Below are 20,565 nucleotides of genomic sequence, written 5' to 3' on the forward strand. Positions count from 1 at the left end.
TTATACTGGAATATTACGATATTGTAAAATTGTTATTGAAATTCTCTTATTGAAAACATGACAGTTAAGATTCAAGTTGATTTTATACTAATTGAACATGATTTAACAGTGTTCAACTAGAATAGTGTATACTAGTCTACACTAATAAAAGAGAAACATGGTAATTAGCGTACGACCGCTACCCTTTTCATTGGCTAATCAGTGAGTATATGCAAATTAACTGTCAGCCAAGATGGCGGACGGCAGCCATGCACTGAAGCGAGCAGGGAGGCCTACTTGCTTCAGTGACTGCGGACTCCAACGTTCCCCGCCTCACTTGGCTACAACTCTAAGCAACTATGTACTTGTTGCAAATAAGAAGATAAACAAAACTCCAGAAACCAGCTGGACTGAAAGCCAGGCAGACCGAAACTTTGTATCGATGTTTTCAGCAGCGAGGCCTCAGAGCTAAAGCTGGCCCAGAATAAAAAAAAAAAAAAAAGAAAACAAGGAGGTTGGAAGCTTCAGTCACTCGCTTCCGGAAAACAGCCCTCAGCCCCTCACCCAGACTGGCCAGGCACCCCAGTGGGGACCCCCACCCTGATCCAGGACACCCTTCAGGGCAAACCAGCTGGCTCCCACCCGTGCACCAGGCCTCTATTCTATATAGTAAAAGGGTAATATGCCTCCCAACACCGGGATCAGCTGAGCAGTGAGGCTCCCGGCACCGGGATCAGCGTGACAGGGGGCAGCGCCCAAACCCCCCTGATTGCCCTGCGGCTCTGTGTGTTACAGGGGGTGGGGCCACAACCTCCCTATCTGCCCCTGCTCTGTGCCTGATAGGGGGGAGCTCCCCAACCCCCTGATTGCCCTGCGGCTCTGTGTTTGACAGGGTGCAGCGCACCAACCCCCTGATCGGCCCTGCTCTGTGTGTGACAGGGTGCGGTGCCCCAACCCCCTCCCCCCCCACGGGCCCTGCTCTGTGTGTGACAGGGTAGAGCCATAACCTCTCCATCGGCCCTGCCCTGAGTGTGACAGGGTGCAGCACCCCAACCCCCTGATCCGCCCTGCTCTGTGTGTGACAGGGGGCGGTGCCCCAACTCCCCTATCGGCCCTATTCTGTGAGTGACAGCGGGGAGCTCCTCAACCCCCTGATCGGCCCTGCTCTGTGCATGACAGGGTACGGAGCCCCAATACCCCAATTGGCCTTGCTCTGAGCCTGACCAGGGGCTGCACTTAGGAATTGGGCCTGCCCTCTGCCACCCGGAAGCAGGCCTAAGCCAGCAGGTCGTTATCTCCTGAGGGGTCCCAGACTGCGAGAGGGCACAGGCCGGGCTGGGGGACCCCCCCTCCCCAGTGCACAAATTTTTGTGCACCGGGCCTCTAGTCCTATATAATAAAAGCCTAATATGCTGTGTCAGGTCGTCCGGTTGTCCGTTCAACCAATCAAAGCGTAATATGTTAATGATATGCTAAGGCCGCTCAACTGCTTGCTATGACGTGCACTGACCACCAGGGGGTAGTTGCTCTTACCTGTAGGTTAGCTTGCTGCTGGGGTCTGACTGATTGGGGCTGAGCGAGACAGGCCAGACACACACTGGAGCCCTCCTGTGGTCCCTCCCTGGCTGGCCAACCTCCTGTGTCCCTCTCCAGCCCCGATCGTGCACCAGTGGGGTCCCTTAGCCTGGCCTGCGCCCTTTCACAATCCAGGAGCCCTCGGGGGATGTCGGAGAGCCAGTTTCTGCCCGATCCCGCAGGCCAGGCTGAGGAACCCCAGTGGTGCACGAATTCGTGCACCGGGCCTCTAGTTTTAAAATAATTATGTCAAAAAGGAGATTGACCCCCAGTAGAATTTCTTTTCTGAATTGTTAAGATACAGAATTTAAATGATTGTATTGTTGGTTATGTGTAGGCCATAAAATGTTAACATGGAATATGGTTTGAATGTTTACATAGAATTACCAGAAAGAAGGGGAAAATCTGTGTTTTGTAGAATACAACCACTAAAAAGTACTTTAATAATAGTTCTTCGTTGGTTTGGTAAATACTTAATCATGAATTTCAGAATGAAAATGGTGTTAAGTTATTGGAGCAGAGTTGTTTATTCAATAAGACATATGTAGTGCTTAGTTATAGACACTACATTGTCATTATCAGATAATAACCCTACTTCTGTGTGGTCCCTTACTTTATAGGATTATTTTATGAGATCTGGTTATTTTTTACTGGGATGGAAGAAAAGGACATTTTAATGATATTTGGAGTGTTTGTGCTTTTACCTTTTTCTAACCAACAATTTTAGGCAAAACCCACTCTTCCAAATTTTAGTTTGATTATTGAGTAACCTAAGAGTTACAGAGTTTATATGCATGTAAGAATAAGGAAGTTTAAACTGATCCTGAAAGTCATATTAGACTCACATTGACTTCTGCTATAGTGGTAGATTTGAAACTCCTTAAGTTATAAGATACTCTGGTAAACTGTAGGTTCATTTTAGTTTGTAGTCTCTGATAGTTTCCCTTTCAGAAATCAAGAGTAATGGTGCAGATAATCCAATGAGATCCCTCAAAAGGTCACTTCAAAGCTTTTAGGGATGTGAATGGGATATGGAGCTTGGACAAGATTTTGATTTTGAGTAATAGGAACCTGAGTGTATATACAACCCTATCATCACTCAAAGAAAGAGATATACTTCAATTATAAGTTGTATATTAATAATGTGGAATATTTCTTTGCCATGTAAAAGGTTTGACTTATATAGTCAGATTTATCAATTTTTTATTTTTGGCCTTTGGATTTTGAGTTATAGTTTAAAAGGTTGTTCTAATACTATGCAACAATTAAAGCTTGTAATCTTGTCCCTTTAGTAAATAAATAAATAAATAAGTTTAACTGTATTTTAAAATAGTGATAACTTATAACTTCTTCCAGGAATCTATTTGTTTTCAATTCATGATTTCTACTATCTTAATATATATTTCATTCAAACAAATGAATTTTAAAATAAATTCAATTTTTTTCAGATATTTTAAATAGAGTAAACCCCAGCTCATATTCAAGAGGAATAAAGAATGGCGCACTCAGTCGGGGTACAGTATTATTTTACTCTTTTAATTTTAAAGAGAAGTATTTTGATATCATTGATTATATAGAAATATATTTAATATATTGTGTAATTTTGAAATACAGGTATTACTGCTGCATTCAAGCCTACAAGTCAACACTACACGAACCCAACATCAAATCCAGTGGCTGCCTCGCCAGTAAATTTTCATCCTGAATCTAGATCTTCAGATAATTCTGTTATTGTTCAGCCTTTGTCTAAACCTGTAAGTGTTTCTGAAACTACACAGTCAGCTCAGGTATACATTGGATATTATTTATAAATGTCAACAATACCCAATTAAAATTCTGAACTAGCATGGGTAGAAGCATTATCAGCGTCAGAAAATGTCACCATTAAGAGCTCAGAAAATGTCACCATTAAGAGCTCAACCAGTACCCAAAGCAATAACTGCAGGAACTAACTACCCAACCTGTTTCTTAGTAATATGATTAAATTAAATAGGTACAGTATTAAAAACTGTGCTATCAAAACATGAATAAAAGTATAATCAGTAATGAATATTGCATAATGGCAAACTGTCTAAGATTATAAAATGCACCAAGTATTCTTCATTCTTAATTGGGAAAATTATTGAGAGCCTATCATAGCTTTTTATTCTGAAAACGTACCTTTATAGTATTAAAAAAAAAAACCTCAACAAAAAGTACTAGTTAATGGTAATAGTTAAAATTTATTGAACTGTTAATATGTGTAAGGCTTTGTGCTAAATGACATATATATATATAATATGTAAGTTAATCTGATTTAATTCTTAAATATCCTGTGATGTAGGCACTATTGTTACCCTATTTTATATTTGAGGAAATTGAGGCTCACAGAGGTTCAATAATTCACTAGTGCCACAGAGCTGGCAAATGATAGATTTGGAATTTTACTCAGACTAACCCACAGTTCATGTGTATTTATATATATGTTGTACATAAATGTATACTTTAACACATTAAGCGCCCAGCCTGTTTTGTCTTCCAGATGGAAAGTATAGTATCAGTCACTGGTGACTGCCATGGCGCTTACATGTTAAAAAAAAAAATGGTAGCATTGCTTTCGTGTGACCATTTTCAAAGTGCAATTTTCAGGCCCTGGAGTTTCTTCTGAGATTCTTTCATGAGTTTGAAAATCAACACTATTATCACAAAAATAGAAAGACACTATTTGCCTTTTTCACTATGTTGACATTTATTGTAATAATAATACAAAGACACTATTTACCTTTTCACCATGTTGACATTTGCACTTATAAAAGCAACGGTGAGTAAACTGCTTGTGCCTCAAGACAGTGGTATCAAGCTGTCCTAGTAGTTTTTGTATTAGTCACCACCATGCATTCACAGTAAAAAATATTACAGTCATACTCAATTTACCTGAGGAAGTATTGAAATACTTTGTTAATTCTAATTTTGAATATGTGTCTTTAAAAAATATTTTGTGTAGTGAAATGGGTAGTATGCATAAAGCACTTCTGTGTCTGAAGTATGATATATTTTGAGGAAAATCACTTGTGTATTGAATTGTAAGCTAAACTACCCACTTTTTAAAAACAGAAGAACATTTTCACTTGAAAGAATGACTGACAACCCATGGTGTATTATTTATTTTTGTGTAGAAATGTTACCATAAACATGTGGTTTAAAACCACACACATTTCTTATCTCATACTTTTTGTGCGTTAGTAGTCAGTTCATGGCTTAGCTAGATCCTCTGCTTCAAGATCTCACAAGGCTACATCCAAGGTGTGGGATCTGAGGTTGAAGTCTCATCTGAAGCTCAGCTGGGGAAGTATCTGTTTCTAAGTTCTCATGGTATTGGCAGCACTTGTTCCTTAAGGGTTGTCATACTGAGAGTCTCAGTATTTTACTGGCTTTTGGCTGGCTTTTTTTCAGGTGGGTCTTCCCAACATGGCTTTTGCTTCCTCAAAGTCCGAAAGAGAAAGAGAATCCTTAACAGGGTGGCATTAAAATCTTATATAATGTGATCACATACAAAAATTGTGTATCTTGTCACCTTTGCTGTATTCTTTTGGTTAGAAGCAAGTAACATGTCTTGCCTGCACTAAAAGGGAATCACATAGAACATGAATACCAGAGCGGAGGGGTCATGGAGGCCACTTTTGAGTCTGTTCACCACACACAATGAGTTACTTAATCTTGGTTATTTGGCAAACATCTCCAAAAAATTGAAAAAGGCACCTGTCACGTAGGAAAACCGCTGATAGTATTTCTGTGAAGAGTAAAATTTGAGCTTTCAAGCAAAAATTAGAATTTTTGAAAACTTGTATCTGCTACCATGATCTTGACAGCTTCCCAGTACTTAAAGACTTTTCTGATGGGTAGTATTAATAATTAAGATTTTTTTGTTACTGTATACTGAACTCTGTCAAGATTTGGACGATCTGCATAATTCAAAGAAGCCAGTATTTTCCATATAACCAATGCATGATGTTACAAAATTATGCCTGAAAGAAAGATCCTTTCAAAGTATAAGATAGACTAATAGATTTTAATGTAACAAAGTACAAAGTTTAGTGATAAGGAGTAAGATTTTGCATTCCAACAAACCTTTAAGAAAATACCAACTGTTGAGTTTTGGTGTAGTATTAAAGAAGTGCACTTACAGTTATCCTAAAGTGCTATTAAAATACTCCCCCTTTCAACTATATATATTTATAAAGCCAGATTTTCTTTATATTTTTCAACCAAACATTTCCTAGCAAATTAAAAGCAGAAGTAGATATGAGACTATAGCAGGTTTTGATTAAGCTAGACACTAAAGAGATTTGCTACTCTTTAATTTTTTTTTATTTTCAAGATAGTCATAAAAATTACTTATGTTAATCTACCATGGGTTTATTATAGTTTAAAATAAAATTAATACATATTTTTAAATTTTTCTGTTTTAATTTCTAATATGGCAAATATTAGTGAATATGTCCCACCTGAATAAAAAACTCTTTTGGGTCTTCAGTAATTGTTAAATGTGTAAAGCGGTCCTGAAACCAAGGAGTTAGAGTATTAACACAAAAAGTTACCCAAAATATAGAGTCTTTGCTATAAGTTAAAATCAAATTAACTCTGTTTTTTTTTTCATGTTTATAATAAGCTATTTGACATTGGCCTTAGAGAAATAGTAAATTTTTCTTATGTTCTTTTGGCAGTAAGGGAAACAACTACCAAAACACCTATAATTTTCTTGCAAATAATCAGGCTTACCACCACAATTGAATCCAAATATTTTTAGTACTAATAGTTTATTTTTTTCTGTATTTTATATCTTATTACTATAAGGTAATTTACCTACCTCTTGGCACTAAAAATTGATATTTTGAGGTGGTATCTTTTATAGAAGAGTTATTAAATTTAATTTTAGCCTACATAAAAATGAAAAGGAAGACTACAGCCTTTTAAAACTATGGCTAAATAAATGCAACTTCCATTTATATTTTGAAGATGTTATATATCATAAAAAATAAGAATATGTTTGGGCAGACACCTACCTCCCACCAACTCCCTCCTCCCCCTTTGCGAATTCTTTTCTGTGGTTTTAGCATTCTGAAGTAATGATTAATAGTGAAATGAGCCCTGAATTAGTATTTAAAAGACTTAGATTGCAGCAAGAGATTTGACTGCTGATTTTGCTTTGCTCTTAACAATTGTCAAACCTCTCTGAGCCTCATTTTCTTTATTTCTAAAATGAGAGATTTTACCCGAACTACTAACTCTCAATTTTGGCTTCTAAGGTTCCGTAGGCTATATTGAATGCTACTATAGATGGAAAGCTATCCAAAATATAAAGATTATTTGCTATTAGTTGGAATCACATTAAGTCAGTAGTTTTCTAATGCTTATCGTAAGCTGTTTGGCATTTGGAGAATAGAAAACCAAAAAAAGAAACTTAGTTATTTAATTCAGTTTGCTAGAGAAATCTTTCCAGCATTGGACTCAGACAGAAAAAAAACAAAGTTTGGGGTGGTATCTTTGGTTTTATAAAAGTTAGAAACTAAAACTTTCTAAATTACAGTGTTTTATTTATATGGGCATAGTTTTTAAATCAAAGCACCTCAATTGGTGTTTCCCAATCTTGGAGAATATTTAAAGGAGAGATTTTACCAATTGGTCTGGGTGGGTCCTGAAATGATGCATTTTAAACAACTCTCCCAAGTGATTCTAATGTGCAGTTAAAGTTAAGAATGACAGATGTAGTCTGGAATGAATTGAGAATCCACTTTAAGGGAATTTACTCTGAATTTTGGAAGCAACTTTTTAATAAATTATAGTTTTTTATTTTATGTCATGTTTTTGTTTGTTTACTTTTTCATGGAATATCTCTGTACTTCAGCATCTCCTTTAGATAGCAGGGGTCTATTATCACCTATAAAGTCAGTGTGTTATAGCCTAAGGGCATAGGCTTTGTAATCAGACCTGGGTTCTAATTCAACCCCAGCAATAAGAAGTTGGGGCTATATCAGACTGACATAACTATAGTCAGTCTATAAATTTATAGAATGGTGTATAATATTTGGTCTTTATTAGTCAAGTACTTGATTTAATTCATACATGCACTGTGAATTTCAAGTACATTTGAAACATATATGTACTGTGCAATGCAAGTATATTTAAAGTGCATTTAAATTTGAAAGGTGACTAACTTGAAGCTCAGAAGTTTCTTGCCCAAGGTTTCATAAATAAATGTATAGGTCTTCTTAATCCCAGTCTAATGCCTTACTGTTGTATTTGATATCTTTCCAAACTATTTTATAAGATATTAAAATTCCCTGTTGCCGAATTATTTTAATCAGTTAATGTTGAATGACATGAAACCTGGGCTCTGAAATTGTGGTAATTAACCAGAGTTGTCCCCTAAGAAAGTGTTATCAGTATTAACTTTATATTTCTGTTAAAGTACTATTTTAGAAAATGCAAGTGAATATTTTCCATTTTTTGAAGGGCAAATATTTGGAGAAAATATTTATCTTGAATTGAGATTGTGGTTGGTTACAGTTAAATCATATGACTATGGCATTATTGATTTTTTAAATACTATATGGTAAAGCTCAAATGCAGCTATCTTCCTGTTAGGCCTCAAATACTAAGGGTGGTTTGGGTTACTTCAATACCTGTTTCCATAACTTTTTTTAAAACAACAGCCATCATTTATGTAGTCACAGATTTGCAATGTGTACAGGCTGTGATAAGAAAGACCCATTTCTTTTTCTTAATTAATTTTATTGGGGTATAATTGACAATATATGAATTTTCGGTGTACAACATAAAGATTTGATTATTTGTATATATTGCAAAATGATAACCATAGTAAGTCTAGTTAACAACTATCACCATATGTATGGAGTTTTTTTTAATAAGAAATTTTAATATCTTAGCAACTTTCAAATATTCAGTATGTTGTTATTATTGTTATTTTGTTAATCCTCACCTGAGGATACTTTTCCCATTGATTTCTAGAGAGTAGAAAGGAAGGAGGAGGCTGGGAGAGAAACATGGATTTGAGAGAGACACATCAATTGGTTGCCTCCAGGAGGTGCCCCAACCAGGGCCAGGGAACAAACCTGCAACTGAGGAAGGTTCCCTCGAGCATCAATCAAACCCGAGACCCTTTGGTGAGCAGGCAGACGCTCTACCACTGAGCCACAATGGCCAGGGCTATTTTTAACTGTGGTTACAATGCTGTAAATTACATTGCTAAGACTTATTTTATGGGTGGAATTTTTTACCTTTGACTCCCTTCACCCATTTGTTTTCATAATTTCTTAACAAACCCATGTCAATAGAAAAGTTGGTAGCAAAACAAAATTTTAAAAATGTAGTTATTCCTCAATTTATTAGCATAAAACAAACTTTTATGTTTTTACTTTAAATAATGTTTATTTGGGGGAGGAAAGTTTAGAAAGAGACATGTATTTGGAATATTTTCCTCCTCAGATAGTATAGAGTATATCAAATCAGAACCAAATGGTGAATACAGACACGTATTCCTCTTTTCTCACTGAACATTCTACTTTGAATATTCTTTGGATTCTTCTAAAAAATATGATCTTAGTGGTTGTATGAAAGTTTGTTCTTTAGCCGAAACCGGTTTGGCTCAGTGGATAGAGCGTCGGCCTGCGGACTGAAAGGTCCCAGGTTCGATTCCGGTCAAGGGCATGTACCTGGGTTGCGGGCACATCCCCAGTGGGAGATGTGCAGGAGGCAGCTGGTCGATGTTTCTCTCTCATCGATGTTTCTAACTCTCTATCTCTCTCCCTTCCTCTCTGTAAAAAATCAATAAAATATATTTAAAAAAAAAAAAAGAAAGTTTGTTCTTTAATTTTTTTAAGCCATTCTGCCATTGTTGGACATATAGATTGCCATTGCCTTTATTTGCAAAAATTAAAAAGTAATAACATTTACTATTTATTTGCATTTAAATATTTTTGCTATTAAAATGTTATCATTTTTAATTTTTAAATGTTAAATTGATTTCAAATGAATATTGGACTTATAGGGAAATAAATACAAAGTTTCATTAAAAAAAAAAAAGAATTCCATATACCCCTAACCCAGTTTACCCTAACGCTAACATCTCTCTTATCATAATCAAGTAGTCAACATTAACTAACTGCAGACCTTATTTGAATTTACCAGTTTTTCTGTTAATGTCAGTTTTCATTCCCAAGGTCCTAGTCAGGATCATAGGTAGTTATAGCAGTTAGTTATTTCTTCTTAGTCTCCTCATCGTTTTCTGCAGTTACTGACTCTTTGTCTTTCATGACCTTGATACTTTTTGTTTTCAATATTATCATCTTTATTTTTTATTTTTACTTTTTGAAATGTATATTAATTAATAATTAATTTTATTATACATATTTTTTATTTTATTGTTTAAGGTATTACAAGAGTAGTACATATGTCTCCTTTTTTTCCCCCCCATTGACCTCCCGGCCTCACCTACCCCCTGGCACTTGCCCTCCCCGCCCCCCCAGTGTCTTGATGTTATCATCTTTAAAACAATGCCAGTTCAGTACTTAAAAGTTACCATTGTCGTTATTTGCATTTATTTGACTAGTAAATTGGAAAAAAGTTTTTTGTTATGTATTGGTCATTTGTATTTTGCTTTTTAAAAAAATATATGTTTTTATTGATTTCCAGGGAGAGGAAAGGAGAGGGAGAGAGAAATAGAAACATCAATGATGGGAGAGAATCACCATCAGCTGCCTCCTACATGGCTCACACTGGAGATCGAGCCCGCAACCCAGGCATGTGCTCTGACCGGGAATGGAACCATAACCTCCTGGTTCATAGGTTGATGCTCAACCTCTGAGCCACACCAGCCAGGCTGTATTTTGCTTTTGAAGTGTTTCAGTTTATGTCCTTTGCCCATTCTTAAAGTGACTTTTTCCCTTTAGTTGTTTTTTTTTTAATTGATTTCAGAAAGGAAGGGAGAGAAATAGAGAGATAGAAACATCAGTGATGAGAGAATCATTGATTGGCTGCCTCCTACATGCCCCCTACTGGGGGAGGTATCTAGCCCACAACCTGGGCATGTGCCCTTGGCTAGATTCGAACCTGGGACCCTCTATCCACTGAGCCAAACTTCTAGGGCCCCTTTAGATTTTTAAGCATTGCTAATCTTAAAGCTTTTGCATGTTAAATCTTATGATGTGTAGAATGATCCAGAAGTCACAGAGTTTATTCTCCTCAATGATGATCTTTTATAAATAGCGTTCGAATATATTGTGTGTATCAGTATATTTAATATATAATAGTATTGGAGTATATATCTCTAAATTATATAGACCACACTTTTCATAATTAGTTATACTAAACATATGTGCGTTAATGTAAATTTATACTGCCTTATACTTTATCACATGATTCATCTCATACTTTTTACTCTTCTTGAGATCGTTCTGCTTACTGGGACCATCCTCATGAAAAGGCTGGAACTTCCCTTGACCCGTAAGGTCTCCAGCTGGCCTAGATCATTCTTTTAAACAACTTTCATTGTAAATCCTGTCTGCCAGGTTTTCTTATTTGTTCACTTTGCCGATCAGGCAGCTTTTGTCTTTACCCTGTGAGATGGGAGATTACCTGGCCCAGCATAGGTTTCTGTGGGATGGTGGGAAGAGTGAAGAACCCATTCTTTCTCTTCCTAATCTTTGGCTTATACATTTTTCCAATAAAGATGATTCTAAAACTCATACCATCTATACTAATATAAGGGTAATATGCTAATTAGACTGGATGTCCTTCTGGACATCCTTCTGAGGGCCGGCAGCCGCTACAACTGTGAGGGCCGACGGCCAGTCTGTCGCCGCGGTCCCTTTTGCAGATGCTGCAGGAGAAGGCAGAAGGCCGCAACTGTGGGAGAAGGCAGAAGGGAGAAGGGAGAAAGCGGCAGTTAGGCAGTTAGGGTCATCAGGCCAGGAGGGGAGAGCAGTTAGGGAGATCAGGCCAGCATGGGAGAGCAGTTAGGCATTCAGGGGATCAGGCCGGCATGGGAGAGCAGTTAGGGGTGATCAGGCCGGCAGGGGAGCAGTTAGAGGCATCAGGCAGGCAGGCAGGCAGGCAGGCGGGGAGCAGTTAGGAGCCAGTGGTTCCGGATTGCAAAAGTAATTGAGTCATCAAAGGTTAGTCTTATAATATTGCAGTTAAATTTACTTTTATAAAAGTATGAAACAGAATAATTATAACTGTGTTGAATAAATGTAATACTCCTCTGAAATATTTTAACAGGGTTACATAACAAACTCATCACGAGTTGCATCTAGTAATTCTACAGAGTTGCTGTTTGACTTGACCCAGGATACAGGATTATCACATTACCAAGGGGGACCGACACTTTCTATAACAGGTTGGTTTTAGTATTTTTTAAAAAAATTACAAGAAGAAACTTGGTGAATATGCATGTGAAATAGACTTTCTGAAGTCTTTGTCTTCATGTTAAGTTTTTTTATATAGTAAAGTAGAGTGGTGCTAATCTTGCATGCCTTTCTTGGGTCGTCTAATTGACTTTGAGATTGTTCTTACTTGCACTAAACATACGCTGAAAATAATTTCCATAAGTTAGAGAAGTCCTCTGATAAACTAAACATACGCTGAAAATAATTTCCATAAGTTAGAGAAGTCCTCTGATAACCTGAATACTCTGTTAAAAGAAGTACTTAGTAGCTTAGTATCTTTCTACTAATTTAATGATTTACATATGATACGTATGGTTATAGAGTACTATTATAAAGTGGTTATAATAAATTTGTATATAATTAGTATTCACTAAATGCCCTTTGAAGGAGTAATGAAATGTCCCTATTGAAGAAGAGTTAAAGTTCTTTGATTGTATACTAATAACAAAGCTCTTCATTAACCTACAATATAAAATAGTTTGCTATGAAAAAATTTTATAAAATTGAAAATTACCTGTAATCAAAGCTTTGTATATTAGCAATTTTGAAATATTACAAATATTTGACTAAATAGAGATACACAAGATTTTTGGGACTTTTTAAAAATTATTTTCTAACAACATTTATTTGATATTCACTTCTTTGGGTATCACTTACTTGTGACACTTGTAGAAATCTAATTTTTAAAATAGGTAGGAACCAGCTTTGGCCGGATACTCAGTTAGTTAGAGCTTTGTCCCAATATGCCAAGATTGCAGATTGGATCCCCTGTTGGGGCACATACAAGAATCAACCAATGTATTCATAAATAAGTGGAACAACAAACCTCTCTCTTTTTCTCTCTCTCTCTCCTTCTTCCTCTCTTCTCCCTCTCTCTCTTCCCCTCCTTCTCCCCCTTTCTCCTCCCCCCTCTGTCTCTTTCTCAAGTCAATCCATAAAAATAAAAAATAGGTAGGAACCAAAAGAAACATGGAGAAAAAAATAGTGGTCTTAAGTCAGGTTTTACAAAACACATGGACTTTATTCATAGGAAAAGTCTGAATTCTTGAAACTTCTTGCAGTAAGGACAGTGGCACTTACTCTTTAAGTTTCCTACTGCAGAGAGAAAGACTTCAGCCTGAGCAATAAGTAGGATGATTTAGAGATGTTAGTCTTGAGATTTTTGTAGTCTTTATCAAGTCTTTACACTTTAGTTTTCTCATATTATTAAAATGGAACTTTTATTTTTCTTATTTAGTGCATTCTCTAGATGAGGAATCAGCCATTTGGAGATAATTTTTTAATTTTTGCTCTATTTTAGTCAGAGCTTTTTGAAGTACAAATAAGATAAAATTTGAAAATGCATTATGAACTTTAAAGGACTTGACAACAGATAGTTGCTGTGAATGATAATATGTGCCGTGTGTTCAGTAGCATGATTAACTGACCACTGTCAGGTGATCACACGAATGCTGGAGATTAGATTTGAAATTGATCTTGAATGAGAATAGGATTTTTACTGACAGAGAAAGGGCTGTTGAGTATAGGAAACAACATAAACCAAAGACAACAGAGATAAATAAGTTAAATGGTCAGAATTTAAAACTCTTAAATGCAGAGGGATTTTATTTCTTATGTTAAAAACATTTTTGAAGTAAAACAGTTTTATTTCTATTGTTCATCCTGTTATATAATCAGATGCTTAATCCAAAATACCAGTACTCATTGGCTTTTCAAGTAACCTGAGCATCTTACGAGAATGCTACAGTGATAACAAAATCTTTCCCAGGTCCCCATAGTATAGCCATTAGTAATTATCTGCTTTGAAGATGGAAAAAAAAAATCATTTTTATGTTATCTCAAAGGATGAAACAGAGGAGCCAATTAATATAATGGCTTATTTTTCTGACCTGTTTCCCCTTATTAAAAAGCAGATAGGTGAATCTACTAGAATAATTTTTTTCTTCCAAAGATCTGAAATATTTTTTTAGTAATGATTATATCTATCATTCATTACTGAATGCTTTCAGCTATTGTGTTGGGTGCTTTAAATGCACTATCTTATTTTATGTTAAAACAGCTTTGTAAAACGAGGTATAATAACAAAAGAGGAAACTGAGTCTCAGAGAAGTTAATTAAATAAGCCAAGAATACATATAGCTAGTCAGTGACAGAGCCTGGAATATTTCTTTTTTTTCTTTCCAATTTTAAATCATTATTATTTTTCAATTATACTTGACATTATTATATTAGTTTCAGGTGTACACCCCAGTGATTAGACATTACATAACTGACTAAGTGATCATCCCAATAAATCTTGCACCCATCTAACACCATACATAGTTCTTAGAATATTATTGGCTATATTCCCTATGCTGTACTTTATATCCTCATGACTATTCTGTAATAACGAATTTGTACTTTTTAACCCCTTCACCTTTTTCACCCTTACACCCAACCCCAGGACCCTCTGGTAATCGTCAAAATGTTCTCTGTATCTGTTCTGCTTGTTTGTTTATTTTGTTTTTTTAGAGTCAATTACTGATAGATTTGTACTAATTGCCATTTTATTGTTCATATTTTTTATCTTCTTTTCTTCCTAAACAAGACTCAGATATTTCATATAGTACTAGTTTAATGGTGATGAACTCCTTTAGCTTTTTCTTGTCTGGGAAGTTATTTATCTGTCATTTTATTCTAAACTAGAGGCCCAGTGCACGAATTCGTGCACCTTGAAAGGAACTGTGGGCCTCGAGGCTGCAGTAGACACAGACGGGTCTCAGTCCATCCTCCCCGCCCCCACCTGGCCCCTCCTGCCACGGCCCCCAGTCTCCTTTCTGCCGTCATCTCCGCTCCCATCGCCACCGCTCCCACGTGCTGACAGCTCTGGCCCCACTTGCACCCACTGATGGCGTGGAGTGATTGGGGCCAGCGCCAGCAGTGGGTGCAAGTGGGTCCAGCGGCGGCTCTGGCACTGGCAGCGGGTGTGAGAGCCAGCTGCTGGCCCAGATCTTCCCTCAGGAGCAGGGGTAGGTGGAGCAGCCCTGAGGGGCTATTGGGGCTGCCAGCCGCCACTCCAGCTGACGGCACCAAGCGATTGGGGCTGGCACCGGTAGCGGGTGTAGCGGCGGCTCCAGAAGTGGGTGCAAGCGGGGCTCTGCCAGCAGCAGGTGCGAGTGCCAGGTGGAATTTTCAGTAACCACCAGACGCTTGCCCCGATGATAGTGACTGGTGCCCTGCCTTGGCCTGGCGCCTCCGCTCACCTCCTCCACCATCCCGTCGTGGCCGACACCCACCACGTTCTGTGCTCTGCCACCTGTGGCTGACACCCACCAGGTTCTGCATGTGCTGCCTATTGGTCAGCGCACATCATAGTGACCGGTTGTTCGGATGTCCCGCCGTTCAGTCTATTTGCATATTAGCCTTTTATTATATAGGACTAGAGGCCCAGTGTACTGATTCGTGCACTGGTGGGGTCCCTTGGCCTGGCCTGTGTCCTCTTGCAGTCTGGGACCCCTTGGGGGATCTTGGACTGCCAGTTTTGGCCCGATCCCTGCAGTGTAGGCCAAGGGACCCCACCACTGCACGAATCCATGCACCGGGCCTCCAGTATGCATATAAGATCTTTGGTTAATCTCTTCCTGCCCTCCCCCTTCCCCTCTGAAATTCATCAGTCTGTTCATGTTTCTGTGCCTGTGCATTGAGTATCTGCCCCCTGGTGATCATTGCACGTCATAGCTACCAGTTGAACGGTTGAAAGGTCACTTAGGCCAGTGGTTCTCAACCTTCTGGCCCTTTAAATACAGTTCCTCATGTTGTGACCCAACCATAAAATTATTTTCGTTGCTACTTCATAACTGTAATGTTGCTACTGTTATGAATTGTAATGTAAATATCTGATATGCAGGATGGTCTTAGCTGACCCCTGTGAAAGGGTCATTTGACCGCCAAAGGGGTCGCGACCCACAGGCTGAGAACCACTGACTTAGGCTTTTATATATATAGACTAGGGGCCAGTTGCACGAAATTCGTGCACATTAAAAGGGAATTAATTAGAGGAATTATTTTAATATTGCTATTTGCCCTTTCTCTATAATAGAAGTGTCAGAGATGAAAGAAAATAAATAAAATGTATATGAAAATCTCCCTCCTGTCAGAGTCTGGGGTGTGCCTCGGGACCCAGAGTCAAGTCTCCACCCACCTGCGTACACCTCGAAATTGCACAAGGCCCAGACCCGGCCAGCCCCACTCCCCATCAAGCCCCACTGGGCGGGGGGCCCGGCCTCAGGTCCCCTGGCCCCGGCACTGGGGCTGAGGGTGCGGCCTCAGATTCCCTGGCCCGGCCTCAGGGCCCCAGCGCCAGGGCGGGGGGTGCGGCCTCAGGTCCTCCGGCCCAGCCTCAGGTCCCTTGACCCTGGCGCCATGGTGGGCAGCACAGCTTCAGGTCCCCTGGCCCAGCCTCAGGGCCCCAGTGCCAGGGTGGGGGGCGTGGCCTCAGGTCCCCTGGCTGGGCCTCAGTGCCCCAACGCCAGGGTGGGGGGTGCGGCCTCAGTTCCCTGGCCCCAGTGCGAGGGCATGATGACCATTTGCATATTAGCTCTTTATTATATAGGATGATAGCTTTACTTTTCCTCACTTTGAATATTTCTTGACAATCCTTTATGGCCTGCAAAGTTTCTGTTGATAAATTAGCTGACAGTCTTATGGGAGCAAGGCTGGGATATTTCTGATATATTTACTTTATTTATTCTACTTTTAGTGTATAGTTGGGAGCATTAAAATATGATGTGCAGGTTTCGAATTCTTATTACCAAGTACAGTTGTGTGTTATTTTCAGAACTTTTACCTGGCCTAAATATCCTCATTTCTCTTGATAATGCTCTGAATAAGACTGATATCTTTTATAGATTTATGGTGATGGTTTTTAAACTAAAAATTCTTTTTAGGAATGAAATCTTTGTACAAACATAATTTTATGCAACAGTCTAATAAAAAATAACAGGACAGTAAGTTCCTAAGAGGAGCACGTGAAGCTCTGAGAACATAATTTAAAAACTTAACTCCTTTCATTATGAGCCCTTTTGTATGAATGAATGAATGATTATCATTCAAGAGTAGTTGATTTCACTTTGGAATAAATAGATAATATAACTTGAAACCATGAATAGACTACTTCTTTGTTACATGGGAAAAGAACTTAACTTTTCATTAAACATTTTAAGTTGTTAAATCAAAAGTTTGTAAAGGGTCTCTAAATGTTTAGAATAAAAGAAAAATTTTTTAACAAACTTTAATGTCCTTACCCATCTAAAGATAATTCATTTGTAAGAACTTAATTCGGAATATTCTCTCTGCTTTAATTTAATTTTTTTGCTTGGTATATTTTGGCTGACTTCTTTCATTGTAGCTGTTTATATGTTTATTCAAAGTCATATTTTCTCTTTTTTTTGTCTTTCTATTTATTTATTTATTTTTTTAATTAAATCTTTAGTGTTCAGATTATTACATTTGTTCCTCTTTTTTCCCACATAACTCCCCTCCACCCAGTTCCCACCCCACCCTCCGCCCTCTCTCCCCACCCACTATCCTCATCCATAGGTGTACGATTTTTATCCAGTCTCTTCCCGCATCCTCCACACCCCTTTCCCCCCAAAGAATAGTCAGTCCATTCCCTTTCTATGTCCCTGATTCTATTATAATCACCAGTTCATTCTGTTCATCAGATTATTTATTCACTTGATTTTTAGATTCACTTGTTGATAGATGTGTATTTGTTGTTCATAATTTGTATCTTTACCTTCTTCTTCTTCTTCCTCTTCTTAAAGGATACCTTTCAGCATTTCATATAATACTGGTTTGGTGGTGATGAACTCCTTTAGCTTTTTCTTATCTGTGAAGCTCTTTATCTGGCCTTCACTTCTGAATGATAGCTTTGCTGGATAAAGTAGTCTTGGTTGTAGGTTCTTGGTATTCATCACTTTGAATATTTCTTGCCACTCCCTTCTGGCCTGCAAAGTTTCTGTTGAGAAATCAGCTGACATTTGTATGGGTACTCCCTTGTAGGTAACTGATTTTCTTTCTCTTGCTGCTTTTAGGATTCTCTCTTTGTCTTTTGCTCTTGGCATTTTAATTATGATGTGTCTTGGTGTGGTCCTCTTTGGATTCCTTTTGTTTGGGGTTCTCTGCGCTTCCTGGACTTGGAAGTCTATTCCTTTCAGCAGGTAGGGGAAGTTTTCTGTCATTATTTCTTCAAATAGGTTTTCAATATCTTGCTCTCTCTCTTCCTCTGGCACCCCTATAATTCGAATGTTGGTTCGCTTGAAGCTGTCCCAGAGGCTCCTTACACTATCTTCGTATTTTTGGATTCTTTTTTCATTTTGCTTTTCCGGTTGGGTATTTTTTTGCTTCTTTGTATTTCAAATCTTTGACTTGATTCTTGTGATCCTCTGGTCTGCTGTTGGGAGTCTGTATAATATTCTTTATTTCAGTCAGTGTATGCTTAATTTCTAGTTGGTCCTTTATCACAACATTGAGGGTCTCACTAGATTTCTTGAGGGTCTCATTGAGTTTATCGGCGGTTTCTAGAAAATTCTTGAAAAACATTAAAAGTTTGGATTTGAACTCTATATCCAGTAGTTTGCTTTCCTCCATTTCTGTCATTTGTGTCCTGTTTCTTTGTCTCTGCATTTTTTATGCTTCGCTGTGTCGATAGAGTGGCTTTCTGTGCTAAGTGTCCTATAGGGCCCAGTGGCTCAGCCTCCCCAATTACCTGAGGTAGACACTCTTGGTGCACCCCCTTGTGGGCTTTGTGCACAGTCTTGTTGTAGTTAAGCCTTGATTGTTGTAGGTAACACTGGGAGGATTTGACCTCCAGGCCAATTGGCTGTGAGAATCAGCTGTGTCTATGGTGGGAGAACTTCTATGCTGAAGATACCCTTATGAGGCAAGACTTGCTTCAGTGGGGCTTTGGTGCTCACTGAGTCTGCCCCCTGAGTGTGTCCCTTATAGATCTGAGGAGTTGTAATTGGATGGTCCCACTCTGACCACTGGGGACACTGGCTCTTGGATCTAAGGAGGTGCTAATCTAGCCTCTGCCTGAGCCTACCCAGCAGAAGCCAGCTGTAAAGCAATTCAAGTTGCCCTGGGGCCTTGGGGCAGCTGCAGTTTGTTAAGTTATTTTCAGATTACAAAAGGCCAGGCCTTTCATATGCAAAAGCCTCCGTGCACGGCTTGGGCGGGGTGGGGTCCCAGGGGATCAACAGGGTGGGCGGAGCGAGTAGTATGGCTGCTCTCAGTCTTGCCTTCAGAGGCACTAGCAATCGCTGCGAGTGCCTCCGAGAGAAAGCTGCCCTCGAGTTCTGACCGATGCCAGACAGTCCCGTTTCTCCCGTATGAGTCTGGGTCCCCAGAGATTCGCCCGGAACTGGAGCTCAGAGCCTGAGACTCCCTCCCGATTGAAAAAGACAATCGTGTCCTCAGCCGCCAGCCCTCTCCAAATGCACCTCCGCACCTTTGTATTTTACTTCCGAACCGCACCTCTCTGAGTCTCTGTATGCTTTTCTCTTTCCTTCTAGTTGTAGAATTTCCACTCAGCCGGCCTTCCTGTGGTTCTGGATGATGTCTGTTCCGTCTTTTAGTTGTATTTTTGAAGTGGTTGTGCGAGGCAGCAATCTCCGGTGTTTACCTATGCCGCCATCTTGGTTTCTCCTGTATGTCTTTCTCAAGTCATATTTTCTTGCATAGAAAGATTATTTTATGAATTATTTGAGTATATATAGATGTTTGCATAATTTCCCTGACTTGATCACATCAGTTTCTATGATTTATTGTCATTTTTGAGATAATTCAATTATAATGCCTTTACTTTAGCTGCAAAGTATTTTTATTTAATTATAAGCAATATTCTAAAGTGTTTAAAAATATTTTTTCCACTGTTTAAATTATTGTAGGTGTGAATGAAAGTTCGTTATTTCCAAAACGTCCTTGTACTTCTGAAGTAATCAATGTTAATCCAAAAAAGTCTAAGCCCAGTGAAAGTGTTTCTGGAGCAAATTCCTCAGCTGTATTTCCTTCAGCTAAGTCTCTTTCAGTGACATCTCCCCAGGCTATGTCATCAAAAGGTAAATATGAAATGTGGCATGTAAAAAAGAAATATATACATACAATTTAGAAATTGTAGTAAATTTACAAACTGTTAGTGGTTATTTAAGGTTAAAAAGTGATATATCTTGAACCATATATTTTGACTTTATTTTAGGTACAAATAACTCATCAAATCAATCTAAAAATGGAACACCTTTTCCAAGAGCTTGTCCAAAGTGCAATATTCATTTCAATCTTTTGGATCCTTTGAAAAATCACATGAAGGTAAAACTTTTCATTGTTTGATTTTGAAAAGGTTTGCAAATCCCTAAAAATGTTGATTTATAGTAATTAATGGTTCAGTTATTTAGATAAGAAATTTACTATTGATATTTCCATATAACGTAAAAATTTATATGCATAATGATTATTTTCATAGATTTTAGAATTCCTTCTGAATCATTAATTTAAAAAATTAAGTTCATATACATCATAATGTACTAGA

At 38.3% G+C, this 20,565-nt stretch overlaps 1 protein-coding gene across 7 annotated transcripts in view; it reads left to right on the plus strand.

The window, feature by feature from the left end:
* ZNF280D (zinc finger protein 280D) overlaps positions 1-20,565 on the plus strand; it is a 118,313-nt gene that overhangs the window by 34,984 nt on the left and 62,764 nt on the right. For all 7 annotated transcript variants that reach the window (XM_023751614.1, XM_023751613.1, XM_023751616.1 and 4 more), the window contains 5 exons: positions 3,003-3,068; positions 3,169-3,308; positions 11,833-11,950; positions 19,928-20,098; positions 20,236-20,345. In XM_023751614.1, coding sequence (XP_023607382.1) covers positions 3,003-3,068; positions 3,169-3,308; positions 11,833-11,950; positions 19,928-20,098; positions 20,236-20,345 — 605 coding nt within the window. The remainder of the gene's footprint in view (positions 1-3,002; positions 3,069-3,168; positions 3,309-11,832; positions 11,951-19,927; positions 20,099-20,235; positions 20,346-20,565) is intronic.

Source organism: Myotis lucifugus, unplaced genomic scaffold (genome assembly GCF_000147115.1).
Source record: "Myotis lucifugus unplaced genomic scaffold, Myoluc2.0 scaffold_23, whole genome shotgun sequence".
Taxonomy (NCBI): Eukaryota; Metazoa; Chordata; class Mammalia; order Chiroptera; family Vespertilionidae; genus Myotis; species Myotis lucifugus.